Source organism: Electrophorus electricus, chromosome 2 (genome assembly GCF_013358815.1).
Source record: "Electrophorus electricus isolate fEleEle1 chromosome 2, fEleEle1.pri, whole genome shotgun sequence".
NCBI classification, from domain to species: domain Eukaryota; kingdom Metazoa; phylum Chordata; class Actinopteri; order Gymnotiformes; family Gymnotidae; genus Electrophorus; species Electrophorus electricus.
This window is the reverse complement of record NC_049536.1, coordinates 1,739,949-1,752,448: the sequence shown is the minus strand read 5'-3', so window position 1 is coordinate 1,752,448 and position 12,500 is coordinate 1,739,949. Positions and strand designations below refer to the sequence as shown.

General features: G+C 49.4%; 1 protein-coding gene across 2 annotated transcripts in view; it reads right to left on the bottom strand.

The window, feature by feature from the left end:
- Positions 1–12,500, bottom strand: part of LOC113590718 (oxysterol-binding protein-related protein 10) — a 64,892-nt gene that overhangs the window by 35,544 nt on the left and 16,848 nt on the right. The window contains exons 3-5 of one of the 2 annotated variants that reach the window (XM_035523315.1): positions 6,053–6,156; positions 4,644–4,709; positions 2,055–2,270 (exon numbers count right to left, since the gene is read on the bottom strand). In XM_035523315.1, coding sequence (XP_035379208.1) covers positions 2,055–2,270; positions 4,644–4,709; positions 6,053–6,156 — 386 coding nt within the window. The remainder of the gene's footprint in view (positions 1–2,054; positions 2,271–4,643; positions 4,710–6,052; positions 6,157–12,500) is intronic. The other variant, XM_035523321.1, reaches the window with a different exon arrangement.

The window sequence follows — 12,500 nt, the reverse complement described above, 5'->3', positions numbered from 1 at the left end:
AGTGTTTCTGCCTCGTATGAGGTCGCCTCTACCCCGTCTACAGTCCAGAAGGTTGAAGCCAGTGTTTCTGCCTCATATGAGGTCGCCTCTACCCCGTCTACAGTCCAGAAGGTTGAAGCCAGCGTTTCTGCCTCGTATGAGGTCGCCTCTACCCCGTCTACAGTCCAGAAGGTTGAAGCCAGCGTTTCTGCCCCGTATGAGGTCGCCTCCACCCCGTCTACAGTCCAGAAGGTTGAAGCCAGCGTTTCTGCCCCGTATGAGGTCGCCTCCATCCCGTCTACAGTCCAGAAGGCTGAGGCCAGCGTTTCTGCTCCGTATGAGGTCGCCTCCATCCCAGTCCAGAAGGCTGCTGCCTGTCCCCCACCCCGGCGTGACTCACTTCACCTGTAAATTTTACCCCCACCCTCTGTTCCATGATCCGGGCCCAAGAGCAGTGGTGGCGTCTACTGAAGAAAGCGCAGGAGGGGACACGTTGTTCACAGCTTTGCTCTTACCTTTTTTGTTGTGAATGCGTTTGCTTTATGTACCTGTGTCTCACGCAATTCTGTTATCCCTAATCTCATGTGTTTATTTTAGCAGACATGAAGCATTTTGACCTAGCTCTGATGTTTTTAAATGTGCCACATGACTGGACTGTCTGTTGTCTCGCAGAGATGAGGACGATCTCAGAACCATGGTCACACTGGCCCTGCCTGTCCACAAATGCTCAATGATGAAGCAGGACTGTAAAAGTGTCATAACAGGACTGAGAGGACACAGGACATTACAGGACATAGCAGGACTGTGAGTGTTTCCTGTGATGGAGTAATACCTGTTGATTGGCAAACTCTGTTCTTGGTCAGAATAAGACTGGAGGAAGTCTGGGCCTCAGAGATGGAAGGTTTAGGAGTGGAGCTAAAGATGGAGGTGAGGATGGAGGTAAGGACTGAACTGAGGGTGGAGCCGAGGGTGGAGCCAAGGGTGGGGGTGAGGGTGGAGCCGAGGGTGGAGCTGAGGCAGAGCTGCTAGACTGAAGAGTTTAGAGTTTGGCGAAATATCTCCCTGCAGCATGCACTCTCCCTGTTTCCCCTCCCTCTCTCTCTCCCTCCCTCTCTCTCTCTCTCTCTCTCTCTCTCTCTCTCTCTCTCTCTCTGTCTCTCTCCCTCTCTCTCTCTCTCTCTCACGTTGTCTCATTTCAATATCAAACTAATTGTAATGTGTAGCTGATTGGCCTGTATTACACTAATGAACTGGTGTGAAGCTCAGATCTTCAGACACTATTACATAATGTACATACATACTCACAAAAGTGAAGAACTATCTATACTTGTTTAATACTGGTGACTCCAATTCCCTGTAAAGTGTCTAATCTGGTGCACATGTGCACTGTGTTAATCTGGTGCAAAGGTTCACTGTGTTAATCTGGTGCAGAGGTTCACTGCGTTAATCCCTACATGAGATTGGCCTATCCGTAAACCTCTGACAGTAAGATGGTTACACATGTTGCAATAGAACCTGCTCTTTCTAATACATCTGTTAATTATAACTTGGAGTCAGATAAAGTTATATCTATCTGTCTTAATACGCATCCAATCAGGAGCATCTGTGTTAATTCACATCCAATCCGGTGCATCTGTCTTAATACGCATCCAATCAGGTGCATCTATCTTAATACACATCCAATCAGGTGTATCTGTCTTAATACACATCCAATCAGGTGCATCAGTCTTTCAAAGTTGACTGCCTGGGGGACCTGAGGTTCCAAACTATGAATGGACACATCATCTTACAGGACAGTCTCATCTGGAGGATGCTGAATAGTGATAGGTGTAGAGTTACCTGGGCAGGTACGGGAGGACAAGGCCTGTGGATTTGGGGTGTGGTCTCACTGGCCAAACCTGAATTATCTGTGTAGACGAACAGGCCCAAAATGTGTGTGTGTGTTTGTGTGTGAGTGTGTGTGAGTATGTGTGTGTGAGTGTGTGTGTGTGTGTGTGTGTGTGAGAGTATGTGTGAGTGTGTGTTTGTGTGTATATGTGTGTGTGTGTATGTATGTGTGTGTGCGCTCCACTGACCTCCCTGACCTCCAGCAGTCTGCCTGGGTACTGCTGTTTAGCACGGCGAGCGGCTGCTGGAGACTTGTGGTGGGTGATGGTGACGATGTTACTGGGACCCCCACCGTGACCCCCGCTGTGACCCCCGCCGTGACCCAGGTGCCTCTGCAGGCCAGGCGAAGAGGATGGAGGGATGTGAGGAAGAAGAGAGAAACTCCGCGTCCGCCCTGAAGACACCTGGTGGGGGAGGGGAGAGAGACCGAGCTACAGTCAGGCAGGCTAACGTTACAAACCTCATCCTCACATCAGCTTCGGTGGATGTTGTGTGGCTCCCAGTCACAATGCATAGAAAACAACAGGAACTCTCAGGTAAACACACATATACACACACACACACACGCACGCACGCACACACGCACGCACACACACACGCGTACACACGCACACAGAGGAAGGCATTCTTAAACATTGTCAGGCTGGTGCAGGATGGACAGTCCCTAGGGAAGACACACACTGTGTGCATGGGCGCTAAGCAACAGAACCAACCAGCCTCATGGCGCTAGCTCACAGCACCAGTGTACAACATGGGCGCTAGGCAACAGCACTAGTGTACAGCATGGGCGCTAGGCAACAGCACTAGTGTACAGCATGGGCACTAGGCAACAGCACTAGTGTACAGCATGGGCGCTAGGCAACAGCACTAGTGTACAGCATGGGCGCTAGGCAACAGCACTAGTGTACAGCATGGGCGCTAGGCAACAGCACTAGTGTACAGCATAGGTGCTAGGCAACAGCACTAGTGTACAGCATGGGTGCTAGGCAACAGCACTAGTGTACAGCATGGGTGCTAGGCGATGGAACCAGCAACCAGTCCCTATGGCACGTGTGTGAAACAGCTCGTCTCTGTGAGTGCTCTCCAGAACAGATCAACAGATACAAAGCACTCCGACATAGAGCATCCGACACAGAGCATCCAACACAGCTTCTTTGTGCTAGTGTGCTGTCAGTTGCTCTGTAAAAGCTGTGTGTGTGGAGCATCTCTGCGTGTAAACAAACACGTGCACAGAACTGAACACAATTCACAATGTGATATCAGATGCATTCATTTCACCACAGTAACAAGAAGTAGTGAATGAACTGTGATATATGTCTTCAGAATTCCAGCCTGATGAAGATCTAGTTCAGCTTGTGATGAAGACCTAGTTCAGTTTGTGATGAAGACCTAGTTCAGTTTGTGATGAAGACGTAGTTCAGCTTGTGATGAAGGTCAGACACCTGAGGACATAAACCAACTATTCAGAACATTTTACCAAACTCTAGATTCAACACATTTCTCAGTAATATCAACCTTCCAGAACTAACTGAAGAACAAAAAACCAACGACACCTGAACCAACGACACCTGAACCAATGACACCTGAACCAACGACACCTGAACCAACGACACCTGAAGAGGTTCATAAAGCCATCAACCAGACACCGAATACCTAACCAGATCCTGACGGCTTTCCTGCTTACGTCTACAAGCACATCCAGACAATCTTTGCCCCACTTTCCAACAGACTAATAGAAAAACTAAAACAAGGAATTCCCAACAGAAAAGAATCTTTCGGTCCAGCTTCACCCAGTCGCAGACCCAACCCATACAGATGCAGAAATTATAAACAAGACACTAGATTAGAAACTGTTATTCCATCTCAAACACCCTGGGCAGACTGACACTCAACTCACTCAACCACTAACATCTGGAGAATACTTCATCTGACTACATGTCACTTCATGAGCCAGAAACGATGGCGGTTGCACCAGACGCAGAGAAAGCATTCAGGAAAGTCTGGAAACTGGAAACTTTTAAATAAATAAAGTACATGAATTAGGCTTCACATGGGGTCTCTGGGAGGTCCCCAACAGCCAGTAACCTGGACTCATGGGTATAAACACACACACACTCACACACACACACACACACACACACGACAGCCAGTAACCTGGACTCATGGGTATAAACACACACACACTCACACACGACAGCCAGTAACCTGGACTCATGGGTATAAACACACACACACTCACACACACACAGACAAACACGACAGCCAGTAACCTGGACTCATGGGTATAAACACACACACACACACACACACACACACACAGACACACACGACAGCCAGTAACCTGGACTCATGGGTATGAACACACACACACACACACACACACTCACACACACACACACACACACACACACGACAGCCAGTAACCTGGACTCATGGGTATGAACACACACACACACACTCACTCACTCACTCACTCACGCATGCACACACGCACACAGCACACTCCAGTAATCTGGAAAAACAGGTATGAACACACACGAGACAGCCAGTAATCTGGACACACAGATAAGAACACACAGGACAGCCGGACAGATACGTATGAACACACACACTTGCACATGCACACACATGCAGACACACATGGGACAGCCAATAACCTGGACACACAGGTATGAACACACGTGCACACAAACAAACAGGACAGCCAGTAACCTGGACACACAGATATTGACACACAGAAAGTGTGTGTGTGTGTGTGTGTGTTCGTGTGTGTGTACCTGTGTGTCCAGGCTGGCTGTCCCGTCCTCATACAGGTGATCTTCAGAATCCTTCAGCTTCCTCACCTGTGAAAAAAACTCCAAATAGTTTACACACAACACAGAGTCTCTCTCTCTCTCTCTCTCTCTCTCTCACACACACACACACACACACACACACACACACACACACACACACACAGACACCAGTACGCAAACATCACAAAGTGGAAATCCCATCAGCACACCAAACAGAATGCAGTATGAACAATGTGAACAATGTGAGCATATAAACAATGAGACCGGCACTAACGAGCAAATCAGTGCCCAGTATGAGTCCACAGATAAACGAGGCACTGGGGTATAACGCTTAACGACGTGTGGACAACGTCTCAACACACAGTCTATGATGGATTACGGCTCTCTGCCAGGAACAGGCCCTGTGGAGTGTAATGGAAGCTGGTATACTTCGTCCCAGTTAGCACCCCCTAGAGCGCTGTGGGGGAATTAGACAGATGCTAAAGGTGCTCCATGACATCACACCATCAAACCACGGAGCCAGAACTGTTGTAAATGTTCTACAGTTGTGCTGTCATCCTCTTCTCCATCTGTTCCTCCAGAGGGATCAGGGTCCTACACTCAGAACTACAGTCCTACACTCAGAACTACAGTCAGGTCAGGCCAGGGCAGTGGCATTTCAGTGGTTAAGGTACTTGACTTGTAATTGGATGGTTGCTGATTCAAGCCCCACCACTGTTGGGCCCCTGAGCAAGACCCCTAACCCTCAATTGCTCAAGTTGTACTCAGTTTTAATTTTAAGTCGCTTTGGATAAATGTGTCAGCTAAATGCAGTCCTACAACTACAGTCCTAGAGTCTCAGAGAGGGTGGGGAGCAGAAAAGCCACAGATGTGTATACAGAGAAAGGAGTGACTGAAAAGAACAAATTTAAATAGCAAGAGACACACACACACACACACACACACACACACACACTCACACACACACTCACACACACACACACTCACACACACACTCACACACACACACACTCACACACACACACACTCACACACACACACTCACACACACACACTCACACACACACACACTCACACACACACTCACACACACTCACACACACACACACACACACACACACACACACACACACACTCACACACACACTCACACACACACACACTCACTCACACACACTCACACACACACACACTCACACACACTCACACACACACACACTCACACACACACACACTCACACACACACACACACACACTCACACACACACACACTCACACACACACTCACACACACTCACACACACACACACACACACACACACACACACACACACACTCACACACACACACTCACACACACACACACATCCAGAGTGGCTTGCTGTCTTACGCTGGTGGTGTTGTGGGGAGATACCTTGGTACTGCCGTCTGAGTGTGGCCTGGTGCAGGCCTGTAGCTGGGTCATCCATAACTGCTGCTCCTTAACGTCTACAGCTGAGACACAGCAAGAGAGGGTGAGAAAGAATGAGACAGAAGCCGAAGAAAGACAATGGAGAAGCTTCATTTTTACAATGACAACCCTACGGAACAATTGAATGATGTTAATTTCATACTCAATTTTCATGCTCTTCAGTTTGTTAAGAGGGAGTCACCGCTCCCACTCAAACACATCAGAATGCTCTTCAGACGTCTCACAGGAGACAGTGACCTGCTCCAAATATTAAACAAGCACGTCCTGTGGGCGACTGTGGGAGCAGTAAAACCCCTCTGATCTCTCCTCTCACACGCCTGCTGCCTGCCAGCCGCTCAGCCGATAGTAGTACAACCACAGACTGGGTTACAGCGCTGAGGTAGTACAGCCACAGACTGGATTACAGCGCTGAGGTAGTACAAACATAGTGGGTTACAGCACTGAGGTAGTACAACCATAGAGTGGGTTACAGCGCTGAGGTGGTACAGCCACAGACTGGGTTACAGCGCTGAGGTGGTACAGCCACAGACTGGGTTACAGTGCTGAGCTGGTACAGCCACAGACTGGGTTACAGCACTGAGGTGGTGCAACCATAGACTGGGTTACAGCGCTGAGGTAGTACAACCATAGAGTGGGTTACAGCGCTGAGGTAGTACAACTACAGACTGGGTCACACCGCTGAGGTAGCACAATCATAGAGTGGGTTACAGCGCTGAGGTGGTACAGCCACAGACTGGGTCACACCGCTGAGGTAGTACAACCATAGTGGGTTACAGCGCTGAGGTAGTACAACCATAGAGTGGGTTACAGCGCTGAGGTGGTACAGCCACAGACTGGGTTACAACACTGAGGTGGTACAGCCACAGACTAAGTTACAGCGCTGAGGTGGTACAGCCACAGACTGGGTTACAGCGTTGAGACAGTACAACCACAGACTGGGTTACAGCGCTAAGGTAGTACAACCATAGAGTGGGTTACAGCGCTGAGGTAGTACAACCACTGCAGTTGGTGAGAACAAATTCAGGTCACATGGTTACAGGTTGGAGAACTGACTTATTCCAGGGAGCCCAGATGACTTCACTTACCTGTGAGCTCTAAAGGGCTCAGTAAGAGTCAAGCTAGGCTTACGAACTGGTACCTGAATCATATCCATCACAGTTTAGATCTGGCAAACTGACACCTGGCCCATCAACAGGATTTAGTATGAGTGGTTTTGGGCCAATGAGACGTCCGCTTCTCGGGAGCTGACATTGACTGAACGGTTCAAAAAGAGAGAGAGTCCCTGAGCATGATGCAATACATGTGAGCTAGCAAGTTACAGAAACACAAAAGCTGCAGAGAAAACAGCAGACCGCTGTGTGTTGGGTCATCGGAAGTCTTGGCAAGAAAGAAAAGATTTTCTCCTCTGAAGCAATACAGGAACAAAAAGTCTAAAGAGGAGGGTAGAAGCTATGATAAGTAACTCAGTGGTTAAGGTTCTAACATCATAATCAGAAGGTTGCCAGTTCTGGCCCTACCACTAGCAAGCTGCAACTGCTGTTTTCAGTCACAATTGTACGTCGCTTTGGATAAAAGAGTCAAGTAAACATAAGAGTGCAGCGTGTGATGGTTTCCACTTTTCATTCAGGCTGTTAGCGAGCTGTTGGTCATTGAGGAAATGGGATTTCTCTCACCTTGGAGTTTACAGTCTTCCAGGGGCATTTGGAAGCTGATTGTGGGTCATTAGAAGTGATATGCCTCTGCAGACTGTCTGATCTTATAGAGTCTCTTCTCTTCTCTGTTTGATCTTATAGAGTATCTTCTCTTCTCTGCTTTCATGTCTTAAGCCAGCCTGTATTTGCCTCTCTGAATGTTCTCCTGTCTCCTGAATGCTGCTTTTCCCTGCAAAAGTGATCTGAGCTCAGCTGAAGATTACAGTGTGACGGTGCTTCAGTAAGCATGACGCTGTCCTCACAGAAGCCAACAGCCGACGTCACGGTGCCGGTGCACCCATCTATATGCCCGATGCCTCTTTGAAAACGATCCCCTCTGTGTACTCATACAGCTCTGTAGTTCTCTACCCTGTCTACCCTGGTCCAAATCCTCACTGTCATGACAACAGGCTTGTGGGGGTTGAGTTTGCACCTGTATGTTGGTATAAGGAGATGGTGATGGGCAGGACGGAGGGCCACAGGTGTCACTACAGGACATGACCGTGGTGTAGCAGGGGTCCAGGATGCTGCCCACTAATGCAGCACAGATGACATGTTGTCTGCACTTGGTCATGTTCTTCAGTGTAGTGCTGTGAAGGACACCTAGACTGATCAGTATAGTGACGGGACACAGCCCCTCCGTTTCTAATAACTGATCGACCAGCAGTTTTTTTTTTAGCTTTTTGAGACAGACAGACACCCGGCCCGATGGACAGAAGGTCTGAGAGAGAGACAGACAGACACCCAGCCTGATGGACAGACGGTCTGAGAGAGAGACAGACAGACACCCAGCCCGATGGACAGAAGGTCTGAGAGAGAGACAGACAGACACCCGGCCCGGTGGACAGAAGGTCTGAGATGCAGACAGACACCCAGCCCGGTGGACAGAAGGTCTGAGATGCAGACAGACACCCAGCCCGGTGGACAGAAGGTCTGAGATGCAGACAGACACCCAGCCCGGTGGACAGAAGGTCTGAGATGCAGACAGACACCCAGCCCGGTGGACAGAAGGTCTGAGATGCAGACAGACACCCAGCCCGGTGGACAGAAGGTCTGAGATGCAGACAGACACCCAGCCCGCTGGACAGAAGGTCTGAGATGCAGACAGACACCCGGCCCGGTGGACAGAAGGTCTGAGATGCAGACAGACACCCGGCCCGGTGGACAGAAGGTCTGAGATGCAGACAGACACCCGGCCCGGTGGACAGAAGGTCTGAGATGCAGACAGACACCCGGCCCGGTGGACAGAAGGTCTGAGATGCAGACAGACACCCGGCCCGGTGGACAGAAGGTCTGAGATGCAGACAGACACCCGGCCCGGTGGACAGAAGGTCTGAGATGCAGACAGACACCCGGCCCGGTGGACAGAAGGTCTGAGATGCAGACAGACACCCAGCCCGGTGGACAGAAGGTCTGAGATGCAGACAGACACCCGACCCGGTGGACAGAAGGTCTGAGATGCAGACAGACACCCGGCCCGCTGGACAGAAGGTCTGAGATGCAGACAGACACCCGGCCCGGTGGACAGAAGGTCTGAGATGCAGACAGACACCCGGCCCGCTGGACAGAAGGTCTGAGATGCAGACAGACACCCAGCCCGGTGGACAGAAGGTCTGAGATGCAGACAGACACCCGGCCCGGTGGACAGAAGGTCTGAGATGCAGACAGACACCCAGCCCGCTGGACAGAAGGTCTGAGATGCAGACAGACACCCAGCCCGCTGGACAGAAGGTCTGAGATGCAGACAGACACCCAGCCCGGTGGACAGAAGGTCTGAGATGCAGACAGACACCCAGCCCGGTGGACAGAAGGTCTGAGATGCAGACAGACACCCGGCCCGGTGGACAGAAGGTCTGAGATGCAGACAGACACCCAGCCCGCTGGACAGAAGGTCTGAGATGCAGACAGACACCCGGCCCGCTGGACAGAAGGTCTGAGATGCAGACAGACATAACATGTTACTCATAGGCGATGAGATGCCAAGGGGAACGGGTTCATTGCAAAATCAGTCTGTCTCCACAGCAACCACAGCTCATGAGAGGAGCATGCACCTGCAGGGGGAGATGGAGGCTGTGTGGAGTGTGCCAACGCTTGCTAGGACTCAGCCACCCCCAGCTCTCGTCAGTCTCCTGGGAGAGACACAGGACACACCGCAAGCCTGAACGCATCTCAAAAGCCCCTCTGAGCTGTTCATGGGCACCTTGTCCTTTTATCATCAATACCAGGAAAACAGCAGGAGCACTGCTAACCTCAGGACATCCAGGACCACTACCAGCACGGACTCCTGAGGATGAGGACGAGCCTGGTCCTTCGTATAATATCAAGGTGTGCTTTTAGATGCCTCTCTGTCATGGAATTCACACATGGATCTTATTATTACAGGGGCACAGTACCCAGATCTTAGACCTAGCCTGGCATGGCTGATGCCAAGATGACCAGATTACCAGGTTGGCCAGATTACATCACATTTAGAGGACCAGTGTCTAGAACGGGGCTGACGGCTCATCAGGAGAGAAAGAGAGAGAGAGAGAGAGAGAGAGAGAGAGAGGTCTGAGTGTGGACTTGTGAAACGTGCCTTCTCTAATGAGCTTCAGGATACCCTGGGTGTGAGTCATTGAACACTCAGCACTATCAGACATTCCTAAATGCAGGGAATTGTGCAAGCTTTCATTTCAGCTGCGATGGCAGCAGGCAAGGTGGTGTGGGTGATCTTAGACATAACACCGCACAAACAAGACCAAAACACTTCCTGCTAATTATTTTTTCAAACCACTTGTTTTACTAAACATTGCATCAGAGCTACCAACATGGGTTACAAGCCAAAAAGCTGGTATAAGTAAACACTTTAAGAAACGTGTCATTCTGACAAAAAAAAGATTTGCATGGTCCAGTTTTAGAATTCGTGGTTATAGTTAGAAACTTGGTTCTTGTTAAATGATCAATTTAACAATGTTGAGAATTTTAGTATAAAGCTAATTAAGATTTTTTAAAGCGCTCATGCAATCGTATTCAAATTGTTCTGTCTGCACAGTGAAGGTCACATGGCCTTCACCAGGCCTGAGTGGTACGTCTCCTCAGCGAACCTCTCCCTCCTTTGGAGACATGCCTCTACTCCTGCCCCGGACTATACGTGTCTCTCACACACACACACACACACACACACACACACACACACACACACACACACACACACACACACACACACACACACACACACACACACACACACACTCTCTCTCTCTCACTCACTCACTCACTCACTCACTCACTCACTCACTCTCACTCACTCTTACACTTGTGCAATAAGTAATTATAATTTGTGCCAACCTCATGAGTTCTGGCAACCTTTAGGTGACACAATGATAAACATAGCATGTGATACACCAATTGATGTGAAACACCAGCTCTGTCATTAATACCAAACGCTGGCACCATTCACGCAACATTCAGTCTGAAAGACACACACGGCCTGGTTACTGTGCATCTGCCCATGGAACGAAACCACAGTGCAAAATTCTGGATTCTTCCGCAGTCTTTCCATAGTTACCAAATTCCAACATGAGCAAATGGCCACACATCACGTGTTAAGGATACAACCATTGGCAGGCTTTTCAACACACGGGTTAGAAGGTCAACTCAGGCACTGTAACCCTTTGACCCCTGGCAGGGAATCTCCGGCGTTCTCCCTCTGCTGATGACCGTCTCCTGCACCTGTACATATCATGGCTGCACGAGGAAGCGGTAGCTCAGTGGTTCAGATACTGGTCTAGTAATCAGGAGGTTGCCGGTTCAAATCCCACTGGGTTGCTGCTGTTGGGCCCCCCTGAGCAAGACCCTTAACCTTCAATTACTCAAGCTGTGTTCAGTCATATCTGTAATTTGCTTTTGATAAAAGTGTCAGATAAACTAAATTCTGCTTAGCAACCGCTAGTGATAGTAATCACAGTAGTGCTGGTATCAAAGCCATCAGCTACATGTGCAAGGCTCATCACTATCAGATACGCTACACCTGCAAGGCTATGCTAGTGGATTAACGCAGTGCGCTGACTACAGCAGGAAGTTGGGTAGTGGGAGAGCAAGCATACCCTTATTAGGGTGGAGACTGAACAGGTATTTTTTCTGCAGCACTGCTTCCAAAGAAAGCAACAGGTTCAAACCCACACAGATTGCAACAACAATACGGCTTAGCCAGAACTGTCAGGGAAACTGTCACACGTGACTAATTCGATTAGGTTTGTTTCCTGAGCGTATGCACTATGACACAGCGTGTGTTATGAAACAGCATATGCACCAACAGACCAAGCAGCAGACTGAAAACTGCTCAGTGCAAACTCAAACCATTAACCACAGACAACACAACCGTTGCCGTGGCGGCAGGCCCAGTAGAACCACGCACCCGCATCACAGACCACACAGCTGTGAACCACCGAGATGCGCACACACACACACACTCAGTCAGCCCCAAACCCACATGTTCAGATGGAAGTCTCTGGAATGTTCTGGAAATGTCCCGTATCTACACTAGAAGATTCGGCTTGTTAGTTCTTATCCAGAAATTTCTCAAGCCATCTGCAAACATTAGAATATTGCTGTTGGGCTGGTTTGTTTGGGTCTGTCATTGCCTGATCCAGGATTAGTTTCTGCCTGTTACCCTAGTGAAAGTGTAATTATACAGA